We start from the raw sequence: 12,571 nt of genomic DNA on the forward strand, positions 1-12,571 counted from the left end.
CTTGGTTTTTATCTTTGAGATGTGTGTTGCTATCTCTATTTTCCCTTTCAATATTTCATGCTTTTATTGTGACCATCAGATGGTTAAGTACACTTGAATTGGTAGCTACTAAGTTCTACCACTTAGTATGTCATTCGGCATCATTCCAATGTCTGTTGCATCACTATACAACCCTATATATAAGTTTTCCTAGTTTCATGTATTTTGTTTTCTATTAAATAACCTAGTCTTGGTTTTCTTAAATTAAATGACAGGTAATAATTTTAATACTAAGAGAAGGTTTGTAACTTGTACTGAACTGGATAGAATCAGTTGCTTGCCAGAGAACTTGATAGACTCGATTTTAGAGAAGCTCCCCGTTCAAGATGTTGTAAGGACACACGTTTTATCAAAAAGTTGGAGGTACAAATGGACCACACTGAGTTCGCTGGTTCTTGATAAACATTTCTCTGAAAAGTTTGCCAAAAATGAAGCTTTTGGTCATAATGGGTTTATTACGATCTCAAACCAAATCTTTAACTTTCTCAAGGGTCCTCTCTTAAAGTTACATCTCCACATACCAAACATTTCTCTTGATAGTTTCCAAGAAGTCGATCAGTGGATTTTATCCTTGTCAAGAGATGGTGTTATTAGGGAACTCATCCTTACTAATTTAAACCAACGTTATCAACTTCCATGTTATTTATTTCGTTGTTTAGAATTGAGAAAGCTAGAACTTGAAAACTGTATTATTAAGTCACCACTCGATTTTCAAGGATTTCTCTATCTCAAAGATCTTGTGCTTAGGAATATTCAATTTGGGGCTAACTTGCATGGAACTATCCTCAACTTACCACAACTTAAGGTGTTGAAACTGTCTGCATGCACCAATGTTTACAATTTCAAGATCAAGTCTACAAGTTTATATAAGTTAACGGTCCTATATTGTCCTGATGCAACTTTGCTTCAGTTATTACATAGTAAATGTCTTAGTGCGGTTGGTATAGGTTTCATACTACCCATTCAAGGAGTTGAAAGAATTAATTTGGCCACCTTGTTAAGTAATATGCCATGTCTTGTGTTGTTTCTTATCGACGGGTATTTTCTCGAGGTATGATTTGAATTTTAAATTCTAATATTTGATCTTTGTTCTTTATCTTATCTGCGTTTGAGCAACAGAACATTTCTTTCATATCATCTCTGGTAACTTAAAATCTCCCTTTCACCCTCACAGTTTTCTATTGCTGAAAATATTCCTAAGTGGCTTCCACACCCGGCTAATAGTTTAAAGACTCTCAGCTTACGTAACTTCAAATTTGGTGATTTGTATCAACTTCAAGGTGTTTTATGTATGCTTCGGAACTCACCTAACTTGGGACAACTCAATGTGAATAATCAGGTAAAGAGTGTTAAATGTTTTCTCTTGTGTTTTCTGTGTTGTGTGTGCTTATATAGTAACTTAAGGTAGTTTTTTTTAATGCACCGCTAGTCTCACTTTTAATGTATTTCTAGGGTCTTTGGAACGTGCATTTGGATTTGGATGTGAAACCAGCATTAACTTATTTGGAAGCGTCTAATTATTTGGACCAGACAATGAACCGATTGAAAACTATAGAAATAATCCATGTAGAAAGTTCAAGTCCCTTGTTACTCTTTATAAAGCTTTTACTTGAACATTCTCCCACTCTTGAAAAGATATCAATTCAACCCCGTGTAACTGCTGATGCTCAGGAAAAGTACAACTTTGCTAAGGATGTTATGCGGCTTCCACGAGCTTCCTCGAAAGCAGAGCTTCACTACTTGGATCCGTAACTACAATCTATCTATTAATGACTTTAAATTACATTGCAATTTATATGCATACTAGTTACCGTTAGCTATCTTCCATGCTATGTATGCTGTGGGACCTATGCACAACTCTACTGATCTGTAAATAATGTTTGATGAAACCAGTAACATGATTGGTTTATGCTCTAAGCGTTCGAACATCTTGGTACTCAGTTTGATTTGATACAAAATGAGATCAAAAGCTCCTTGCATGATAGCTCATCAATAGCTCTTTCTCTTTTTATATTTTGAAAGCTGTATGTAACTAATCAACCTACTTGCAAATACTTATGGAGACAGGTCCTCAAAAATAAATGGATGGCGAATTTAAGATCACGAGAATGATATGAAACAAACATTGCATGATATGATACTTTAGTGAATAGTATCTATGAAACTACTATTTCATACATTGATTTGTTTGAATAGAATATACACATTACATTTCCAGATAGTGCTGAGACAAACACAAATCTATCTCTGCATATTTACCGTTAATGGAAAATAACTTCACCACGTTCATATATCAGTTTCAACAAACAAGAACCAAAACGATCGGTTTCGGATCACAAAATGACTAAAGGTCAAACACAAGAGCATGTGAATTAAGTACCATAACGTCATGCAGTAACCCATTAAAAGAAGTTGATGAAGTCAGGCAGTACAGATTGATAAATTTTAGGTTCCAACTGCACAATAACCAATTAGCACGTATAGTCTTGTTTTTTGACGTCTTAAAATACAGGAATACTGAGCGATCCAGTGTTGAGCAGCCGTGGTAATATCTGCAATAATAGCGAACAGACCTCTCTTAGTCTAGATAGTGTTTGAGCTCTGTAGGTGATTCGGGTACAACATACCTCTCTTAGTATCAGTTTATCCAGCTTTTTTACTAAATTTAAGTAAACTAAGTAAATAATTATTTAAACAATGGGCATGAAGGGAATTAAAAACTATAACTACTGTTGGTTTCCCTAAATGATTTCATAAGCATTTTTAATGGCTTGGATTAAAAGATAATATTCCCATCTAAACGCTAGTATTTTGACAAGTGGGTTTTTTTTTTAAAAGATAGCATCATAAAAGATTTCTTATCAAGTATAAGAGGTATACGTGTTATCCACATTAAGATATAAAAAAAAACGTAAAATGGAAAATAAATTAAATAGTGAGATCAGTGGCGGATTCAGGAAAAATTTTCACCGGAGGCGAAATTTTTTTTAAAACGTAGGGAAATTTTTTTGGCAAAAATATAGAGGTTTTGGGGCAAAATATAGAGTTTTTTGAGCAAAATTTGGAGGTTTTTGGGCAAAATACGAAGGTTTTGGGGTAAAATATGAAGGTTTTGGAGCAAAATATGAAGGGTTTGAGGCAAAAAATAATTTCACCGGGGGCAAAATCGAAAAACTGAAAAAATTTGCACTAAAATTTCGAAATCTATCGGGGGCGCGCCGCCCCCCTCCTTAACACTTTAGATCCGCCTCTGAGTGAGATGGAGGTGGAGTAGGTAAATTTTAGTGAAATACCACGGAAGCTTCATAAATATTTAGAGGACTATTCGGTAATTTTTACTCGAGATAAGAATCATGTTTTTGGTGCAGTACCTCCCATGTCACTATTTCAATATCGCGTTTTTAACCCATTAAATCGCAATTAATCAATTTTCAAATGTTAACTGCCAAACACTGAAAATAAATTATTTGCGTTTTGTAATTGTGATAATCAAAAAATTACTAACAAAATGTAAAACCAAACACCCTCTAAGATATACTAGGGACACATGTAAGTGTGAAAATTCTCCTACGTTTACACAAATGGTCATATCCAGCAATACTAGTTCATTCAGGCATGCAATAGATTTATCAAGCTTCCTGAACTTTATTACATTTTAACTTTTTGAGCATCTTTCATCGATTTCAATAGAAGGAATACCTAAAACTCAAATTTAAATAAAGAATATTTTATTAATCTAATTGAAATTGAACAAGGGACCGCCGTTCAAAAAAAAATCAAATTGAAATTGAACAAGGGACCTATTCTGCAATAAAAACTTTTGGTTTTGAAGCATACAAAAGAAAGAAAAAAAAAGTTGAGAAGTTGAGGGGTGTTTACTTTAACTTATCAGAAACTACAGCGACCTAAACCCTAAAAACTCTGAAGAACTTAAACTCGAAGGCACTGCAATTTGGGCGCTAATCTATAATTGGTACTCCGATGGATTCATCTGTAACTCCGATGGATTCATAATTTGGTATGATTCTTTCATATAGACGTACTTATGTTTGAAATGAATTGATTCATGTTGTAATTCACACATTCTTTATTCCAGCTGAATTCGTAAATCCTGGTTTAACAATTCGATTAATTATTTTTGCTATACCTTAGCTAGAGATTTATTCATAAAATATTCAAGTAACCGAAATTGTTACAAGCCTTAAAGTAAAGCAGCAGGTTTGTAAATAATGATATTTGCATCAATTAAACTGGTCCAGGAATAAAAGATGTGACATAGTGAAAGCGAAAATGTAATGCGTTGAAAAATGATAAAAGATAGAGATAGAACCAGTTTTTTTTTTCTTATTTTTTTATTGAAGAACTGATAAGACAGTAAAAATTAATCGTTGGCGCTAGTTATAAGTTATAACTCTGTAGGTATAAGTAGATGTTGTTGTTTTTAATTCCCCATTTTCACTCTCTACTTAGTTTTAAGTTTGTTTGGCCCGCAGCTTGCTTTTCGATAGTAATGTTGCTTTACGATGGACATTATTACAACCATTTAAGATGTACACTTTGTTTATTTCTTGCTCAAATACTCAACTTTATAAGTCTTGATGCCCTCTGTTTATTTCTGCAGTTGCCACGTTTTCTATCTTTGAGATGTGTGTTGATATCTCTACATTTTCCTTCCATATTTTTGATTGCTTATATTTTGACTAACATTCCATTGTATGTTGCAAGGAGAATGTTCAATTTTGATGATTGATGCAAAATGGGCCATACTAATAAGAAAGTTAAGAAAAATACTTTTAACCATCAATAATAATTATAGCAGAAAAAATATTGTTTTTGTCAGGTGTCGTGTTATTGAAAAATTCATTTACAATAACACATAAATTAAGAGTATTAGCTATATGTCAACTTGTTTTCCTTTTGAATAAATCATTCCGCGTTTTCTTGAATGTAATGACAGGTAACAATATTGAGGACACACGTTATAACAATACTGAAGTGGATAAAATCAGTTGCTTGCCAGAGAATTTGATTGACCTGATTTTCGAGAAGCTCCCGGTTCAAGATGCTGTGAGGACACACGTTTTATCAAAAAGTTGGAGGTGCAAATGGACCAAAATGAGCTCGGTGGTTCTTGATAAACATTTCTCAGAAAAGTTTGCCAAAAATGAAGCTTTTGGTCATTATGGGTTTTTTACCATCTCAAACCAAATCTTTAACTTTATCAAGGGTCCTATCTTAAAGTTACATCTCCACATACCAAACATGGCTCTTGATAGCTTCCAAGAAGTCGATCAGTGGATTTTATCCTTGTCAAAAGCCCGTGTTATTGGGGAACTCGTCATTACTGTTTTAAACCAACGTTATCAACTTCCATGTTATTTTTGTTGTTGTCTAGAATTGAGAATGCTAGAACTTGAAAACTGTATCATTAAGCCACCACTCGATTTTCAAGGATTTCTCTATCTCGAAAATCTATGTCTTAGGAATATTGAATTTGGGACTAACTTGCATGGAGCTATCATGAACTTACCACAACTTAAGATGTTGAAACTGGTTGCATGCACCAATGTTTACAATTTCAAGATCAAGTCTACAAAGTTGTTTTGGTTAGTGGTCTTAAATTGCCCTGATGCAACTTTGCATCAGTTAGTGCATAGTAAATGTCTTGGTGCGCTTTGTATAGCTATAGGTAAACCCATTCAAGGAGCTGAAAGAGTTAATTTGGCTAGCTTGTTAAGTAATATGCCATGTCTTGGGGATTTAATTATCGACGGGTATTTTCTACAGGTATGATTTGAATTTTTAATTCTAATATTTAATTTTTGTTCTTCATCATATTGCCTTTGAGCAAGTGAACTTTACCATTCCACTCCGGCGTATAGTTAGTTCTCATATGTTTTTTCATATTGTCTTCCATATCTTCTTTGGTAACTTAAAATCTCACTTTCACCCTCACAGTTTTGTATTGCAGAAAACATTCCCAAGTGGCTTCCACACCCGGCTAATTGTTTAGAGTATCTCAGCTTACACAACTTTAAATTTGGTGATTTAAATCAACTTCAAGGTGTTTTATGTATGCTTCGTAACTCGCCTAACTTAGAACGACTTGATTTCGATAATCAGGTAAAGAGTGCCAAACGTTTTCTCTTGTATTTTTGTGTTGTGTGTGCTTATATAGTAATTTAAGATAGGTGTTTTAATATACAATCTCACTTTTATTGTATTTTCTAGGGTCTTCAAAACGAGCAACTGGATGTGAATCCAGCATCAATTTATTTGGAAGCTTCTGACTGTTTGGACCAGAATTTGAACCGATTGAAAACTATAAATATTATGCATGTAGAAAGATCAAGGCCTGTGTTGGTCTTTATAAAGCTTTTACTTCATCATTCGCCCATTCTTGAAAAAGTATCAATTCGACCCAGTGTAACCGTTGATGCTCTTGAAAAGTACAACTTCGCTAAGGATGTTATGCAGTTCCCACGAGCTTCCGCAAAAGCAGAGCTTTTCTACTTGGATCCTTAACCACAATCCGTTAAGTTTATATTACATTGCATTTTATATGCATACTAGTTATCGTTGACCATCGCTTATGTTATGTTCTCTGTATATACTATATAATGTTAAACCTGATTGGTTTATGCTTTAAGCGTTTGAACAGCTTGCTAGTCAGTTTGATTTGATACAAAATGAGCTCAAACACTCCTTGCATGATATAGTTCTTTAATAGCTTTTTCTCTTTTTATATTTTGAGAGCTGTGTATGTAACTACTGGTTGATTCGAACTAATCAAACTACTTGCAAGAATGTTTGAAACACATACTTCATATGTTCTTATTATGGAGACAAGTCCTCAAAATAAATGGCTGGTGAATTTAAGATCAAGAGAATGATATCAAACAAACACTGCATGATACTTTAGTAACAAACACCCATGAAGGAAATATTTCATACACTGATTTGGTTGAATACAATATACATATTACATTTCCATATAATGCTTATACAAACACAAATTTATTTTTGAATGCCAAATGACTTGACGACACACATATACCAGTATCAACAAAAAAGAGCAAAAACATGAACATGTGAACAAAAAGCTTGTACCATAACATCATGCCAACAGTAGGATCTCAATATTTGCGGTAACCCATTAAAAGAAGTTGGCGAAGTCAACATCACGCGAATCGATTAATTTTAGGCTCTAACCCCACAACAAACAGTTAGTCTTGTTTGAAGTCTTGAAAAACAGGAACACCAAGTGATCCAGGATTCAGGTAATTGTTGAACTCGCATTCAAATGGTTTTCGGGTACAACAGACCTCTCCTAGTCTTGCGTTAATTTTCAAATCTGCCATATCATCATCAGCTCCAGTTTTGCCTATATTTATAATTGCTGTAGCAGCACCAGCCTCATCATAAAATGCTCTGTAAAATTCATGTCGATTTCTCAATTAATCAAAAACAAACCACAAAAAAATATCAAATGAACATTTGTACTTGACAAGCCGGAAAGCGGACATTGTCATAACCGGTGAACACGAACAAGGAAAGCGTCACACCCAACAGCAACTTCCATAGCTACAATCGCTCTTTCTTTAGGCACATTATTACCAAAAAACACAACCTTTAAACAGAGAGACGTTAAACCAATTAGTCAATTAGATCCGGTAATAACGGACTCCATGTATTGATAATTAAACCATTTGTAACTTTAGTTTACAAAATTGTAATAATTAAAAAGAAGATCGTACCTTTAGTTTACAATAATTATGTGTACCTAGCTTCATTGATGAATCCTAGCCAATTCAATCACATAGTTCATCTATACCTCACTATCACCGACCCAAAATACACGTTCTCCCTCCCTTTGTTCTACACATGTTAAAAGTCGAGAAAATAAACAGTATCCCATAAAATTATTAATTTCCAAATTACAAGTCATCCCGTTAAGAACACAATACGATATTTTTGTAACCATTCTATCGCTCCATGCAATTCCATCACTTTCACTCATCATTAGTTTACTGTTGCCCTCCTTTCTTTCTGTATCATCGCCATCATATTCTTCTTTGTATATAATGTTTATACCACATTCTTCTATAGCATTGAACAACACTCTAGAATCATCTACTAAAATGATACGTACAAAAACTTCATCTCCATGTTCTAATAGATTGCCACACCTTCAAAGGCTTACCCACCCTTTCTTTTTTGTCATACCATTTTCATCCGTTTTTTCACATGTGTAATTCAATAACAAATCCTTAGTCTTGTTATATACTTGAATCTTCAAATCTTATATGCCCGAATATACTAGACACAAGTTGAAGCTAGTTGTTGGTGTTGAATCATTCTCGGGAACTCTAAATGATATTTGTGGTCCCTTTTTATGATACATTGCATGTAGCTGCTGCAACAAGGGGTTAGGTTCCCTGTAACCCATGTGCCGAATATACCATATTCATACAATACCTGCATATACACCATCCTCTATCATTCATTTTCATTTTGATTCTCAGTAACATTTATTAATGATATATAAGCCAACGAAACTAAACTAGTTAAAAAGCATAGCACAAAACAGAACAAAGTCGAACATACCACCATTGGTTTAGAATAATCAAGACTACCCAGCTCTATTAATGATCCCAACCCCATTTTTTCTATTATTTTCTTCTCCACATTTTCTATTGAATTCCACTTGAAAAAAACCCTCCACCTCCCATAAATTTGGGCATTCGTTTATTTCCAAAAGCATAGCTGGAGATCCTCGAATTGACTGGATCTTTGAAAAGTGGTTAGCGCTGAGATATATAAATGTAGGTAGAATTTGAATACATTTTGGTAAGCTTGTTATATTGTTTCCTTCTAGAATCAATCTCTCTATTGAAACTAGATTACTCTACTGACAAGTCATTAGGGAAAGAATCGTTAAACAAATGGGAGTGTGAATTCAAGCATCATAAACTTCCAACAACTTCAAGGTTTCGGCAAGCACATATTTCAACATATACAAGGGACGCAAGTGTGGAAATTCTCGTACGTTTACACAATTGGTCATATCCAGCAAGACTAGTTCATTCAGGCGTGCAGTAGATTTTTCTAGCTTTCTTATGAACTCTATCTCATTTTGACCATCTTGCATGTGGAAATCTTCATCGATTTCAATCAAAGAAAATAACTAAAATTTTAATTTAAATAAAGAATATTTTATTAATTTTAACTGAACAAGGGACCCATTCTGCAAATAAAACTTTTGGTTCTGAAGCATACACATATAACAAAAGTTGAGGGATGTTTACTTTAACTTATTAAAAACTTCATCGACCTAAACCCAAAAAACCTTAAACTCTGAAAAACTAGGCACTCCAATTTGGTCGCTAAACTTGAATCGGTACTCCGATGGATTCATCTTTATTTCCGAATATCGGTAAGTTAATTTTTAATTTGGTTCGATTCTTTCATATAAACGAAATGTTTGACAAAAATTGTTTCCTGTTGTTATTTCTATTCGACTTTTTACCTTCTTTAATTTAAATCTGTAATCTGTAATTCAAACATTCTGTATTCCAGTTGAATTCGTAGATCCTGGTTCAGTAATTTGATTATTTATTGTTGCTACACCTTAGTTAGAGATTTATTCGAAAAATATTCAAGTAACTGAAATTATTACTATCAATTTATTAGAAGCCCTAAACATAAAGCAGCAGGTTTGAATCGATTGCTTAAGGTTTGCGCATAATTATACATTGTTTACAAGTCATTTTGTCTATAATAATAGTTGCATCAATTGAATTGGTCTAGGATTAAAAGATGTGACACAGTGAAAGCGAAACTGTAATTAGTTGAAAATTGATAAAAGGTAGAGGTAGAACCAGTTTTTCTAATTGAAGAACTGATAAAATAATAAAAATTAATTGTTGGCACTAGTTATAAGTCTGCAGATATAAGTAAAAGGATCCTGTTATTGGTCAACATTAATTCCCTATTCTGTTATTGGACATTATTACATCCATTTAAGATTCCATTACCCTCATTCTTACCCTTAACAACCTTTTGAACCTTCTTGCTCGAATACTCATCTTTATAAGTTTTGATGACTACTTTTTTTTATTTATGCAGTCGCCTCGTTTTCTATCTTTGAGATGTGTGTTGATATCTCTACCTTTCGCTTCAATATTTCATTGCTTATATTTTGACTATCATTCCACTGTATGTTGCAAGGAGAATGTTCAATTCTGATGACTGATAGAAAATGTTACTCCAAACTATATAGTCAGGGCCATATTATTAAGAAAGTTAAGAAAAATGCTTTCAACCATCAATAATTGCATAAAAAATATTTATTTTTGTCAGGTGTCCTGTTATTGACAAGTTCATTTACAATATATAGTAACAAAATTCAAGAGTATTAGCTATGTCAACTTGTTTTATGTATAATGATGAACTTGTTTTCCTTTTGAATAAACCAGTCTTTGTTTTCTTGAATAATGACAGATAACAATACTGAGAGGAGGTTTGTAACTTCTACTGAACTGGATAGATTCAGTTGCTTGCCTGAGTATTTGATTTACTCGATTTTAGAGAAGCTCCCCGTTCAAGATGCTGTGAGGACACACGCTTTATCAAAAAAGTGGGCGTACAAATGGACCACATTGAGTTCACTGGTTCTAGATAGACATTTCTCAGAAATTTTGCCAAAAATGGAACTTTTGGTCATAATGGGTTTATTAGGATCACAAACCAAATATTTAACTTTCTAAAGGGTCCTCTGTTAAAGTTACATCTTCACATACCAAAAATGGATCTTGATAGCTTCCAAGAAGTCGATCAATGGATTTTATCCTTGTCAAGAGACGGTGTTAGAAAACTCGTCCTTATTAATAAAAACCGACGTTATCAACTCCCATGTTATTTTTTCCGTTGTCAAGAATTGAGAATGCTAGAACTTGAAAACTGTATCATTAAACCACCACTTAATTTTCAAGGATTTCTCTATCTTGAAAATCTATTGCTCAGGAATATTGAATTTGGGGCTAACTTGCATGGAACGATCATCAACTTACCACAGCTTAAGATGTTGAAACTGGTTGCATGCACCAATGTTGACAATTTCAAGATTAAGTCTACAAAGTTGTTTCGGTTAGTGGTCTTAATTTGCCCTGATGCAATTTTGCTTCAGTTATTGCATAGTGAATGTCTTAGTGCGGTTGGTATAGCTTTCGGTAAACCCATTCAAGGAGTTGAAAGAGTTAATTTGGGTAGCTTGTTAAGTATTATGCCATGTCTAGTGGATTTATTTATTGAGGGGTATTTTCTCCAGGTATGATTTGAATTTTTGTTGTTTGAGCAAGAGAATTTTACCATTCGACTCGGCGTATAGTTAGTTCTCATATATTCTTTCATATCGTCTTCCATACCGTCTTCCATATCTTGTTTGGTAACTCAAAATCTTACTTTCACCCTCACAGTTTTCTATTGCAGAAAATATTCCCAAGTGGCTTCTACACCCTGCTACTAGCTTAAAGTCTCTTAACTTACTAAACTTCGAATTTGGTGATTTGTTTCAACTTCAATGTGTTTTATGCATTCTTCGGAACTCAACTAACTTAGAACGGATCGCTGTGACTAATCAGGTAAAGAGTCCTAAACTTTTTCTCGTGTACTTTAAATGCATGGTCTCACTTTTAATGTATTTCCAGGGTCCTCGAAACATGCATTTGGATGTGAAACCAACATCAACTTATTTGGAATCTTCTAACTGTTTGGACCAGACATTAAATCTATTGAGAACTATAAATATTATCCATGTAGAAAGATCAAGACCCTTGTTGCTGTTTATAAAGCTTTTACTTGATCATTCTCCCACTCTTGAGAACATATCAATCCGACCCAGCGCAACTACTGATGCTAATGAAAAATACAACTTTGCTAAGGATGTTATGCGGTTCCCAAGAGCTTCCACAAAAGCAGAGCTTCTTTTCTTGGATCCGTAACCATAATTCATTAATAATTATAGTTACATTGCACTTCATTTATTTATATTTAAATTATATGCATTATATAATTATATGTCATTTTTATTTTCCATGTTTTATATGTCATTTTCATTTTCCATGTATAAAATCTGAAAGTTGGTTGATGCAGAATTCTAGTTCTCTATATAAAATATTTTGATAAAGTCAGTTATTGGTAAGAAATGAGTTTTTGGTTTACCGTGATCAAAATTTGAATCATGCAGCTTCACATTGGTCAAGGATCCTATGACAAGTTCAAACTAGTTCAAATCTGTCTATAAACAGTGAAATTTTAGTGAGCTTCACCAGAGCCTTGAAGATTCAATTAAGTACCTTCAATTAGCTCAGGCAGCTTTGTATCACATGTCCTCGTCAACAAGGCTACTCTTACCATATGAGTTCCTTTACCCGAATTGTAAGCGCCCTATCCGATGGGTGTTTTGTGACAATTTCAGGCAGCCACATGCAACATCTTTATTTTGCACCAATATACATCAAATGACAACACC

The 12,571-nt window shown here is 33.7% G+C and overlaps 3 protein-coding genes across 3 annotated transcripts; all 3 read left to right on the forward strand.

The window, feature by feature from the left end:
* The first annotated feature begins 247 nt into the window (after positions 1 to 247).
* On the forward strand, positions 248 to 1,791 carry LOC139875215 (F-box/FBD/LRR-repeat protein At1g13570-like). Its single transcript, XM_071862557.1, has 3 exons — positions 248 to 1,090; positions 1,214 to 1,387; positions 1,492 to 1,791. The coding sequence occupies exons 1-3, from the start codon at positions 248 to 250 to the stop codon at positions 1,789 to 1,791; spliced, it is 1,317 nt and encodes a 438-aa protein (XP_071718658.1).
* A 3,198-nt stretch (positions 1,792 to 4,989) lies between these two features.
* LOC139875216 (F-box/FBD/LRR-repeat protein At1g13570-like) lies at positions 4,990 to 6,564 on the forward strand. Its single transcript, XM_071862559.1, has 3 exons — positions 4,990 to 5,826; positions 5,998 to 6,162; positions 6,271 to 6,564. Exons 1-3 carry the CDS (start codon positions 4,990 to 4,992, stop codon positions 6,562 to 6,564), a joined length of 1,296 nt encoding a protein of 431 aa, XP_071718660.1.
* A 2,883-nt stretch (positions 6,565 to 9,447) lies between these two features.
* LOC139875217 (F-box/FBD/LRR-repeat protein At1g13570-like) lies at positions 9,448 to 12,041 on the forward strand. Its single transcript, XM_071862560.1, has 5 exons — positions 9,448 to 9,475; positions 10,543 to 10,712; positions 10,811 to 11,368; positions 11,517 to 11,681; positions 11,748 to 12,041. The coding sequence occupies exons 1-5, from the start codon at positions 9,448 to 9,450 to the stop codon at positions 12,039 to 12,041; spliced, it is 1,215 nt and encodes a 404-aa protein (XP_071718661.1).
* Positions 12,042 to 12,571: the final 530 nt, after the last annotated feature.

This window comes from Rutidosis leptorrhynchoides, chromosome 11 (assembly GCF_046630445.1).
Source record: "Rutidosis leptorrhynchoides isolate AG116_Rl617_1_P2 chromosome 11, CSIRO_AGI_Rlap_v1, whole genome shotgun sequence".
In the NCBI taxonomy this organism is placed as follows: Eukaryota; Viridiplantae; Streptophyta; class Magnoliopsida; order Asterales; family Asteraceae; genus Rutidosis; species Rutidosis leptorrhynchoides.

What these genes read in the sequence shown, in the direction of transcription:
- LOC139875215 (XM_071862557.1), top strand. Translation starts at nt 248, where the DNA reads ATGACAGGTAATAATTTTAATACTAAGAGAAGGTTTGTAACTTGTACT. An exon ending in TCGACGGGTATTTTCTCGAG is followed by an intron (nt 1,091 to 1,213) that starts GTATGATTTGAA and finishes TCACCCTCACAG; the next exon opens with TTTTCTATTGCTGAAAATAT. An exon ending in TGAATAATCAGGTAAAGAGT is followed by an intron (nt 1,388 to 1,491) that starts GTTAAATGTTTT and finishes ATGTATTTCTAG; the next exon opens with GGTCTTTGGAACGTGCATTT.
- LOC139875217 (XM_071862560.1), top strand. Translation starts at nt 9,448, where the DNA reads ATGGATTCATCTTTATTTCCGAATATCG. An exon ending in GGACCACATTGAGTTCACTG is followed by an intron (nt 10,713 to 10,810) that starts GTTCTAGATAGA and finishes AACTTTCTAAAG; the next exon opens with GGTCCTCTGTTAAAGTTACA. An exon ending in GGATCGCTGTGACTAATCAG is followed by an intron (nt 11,682 to 11,747) that starts GTAAAGAGTCCT and finishes ATGTATTTCCAG; the next exon opens with GGTCCTCGAAACATGCATTT.
- LOC139875216 (XM_071862559.1), top strand. Translation starts at nt 4,990, where the DNA reads ATGACAGGTAACAATATTGAGGACACACGTTATAACAATACTGAAGTG. An exon ending in TCGACGGGTATTTTCTACAG is followed by an intron (nt 5,827 to 5,997) that starts GTATGATTTGAA and finishes TCACCCTCACAG; the next exon opens with TTTTGTATTGCAGAAAACAT. An exon ending in GACTTGATTTCGATAATCAG is followed by an intron (nt 6,163 to 6,270) that starts GTAAAGAGTGCC and finishes TGTATTTTCTAG; the next exon opens with GGTCTTCAAAACGAGCAACT.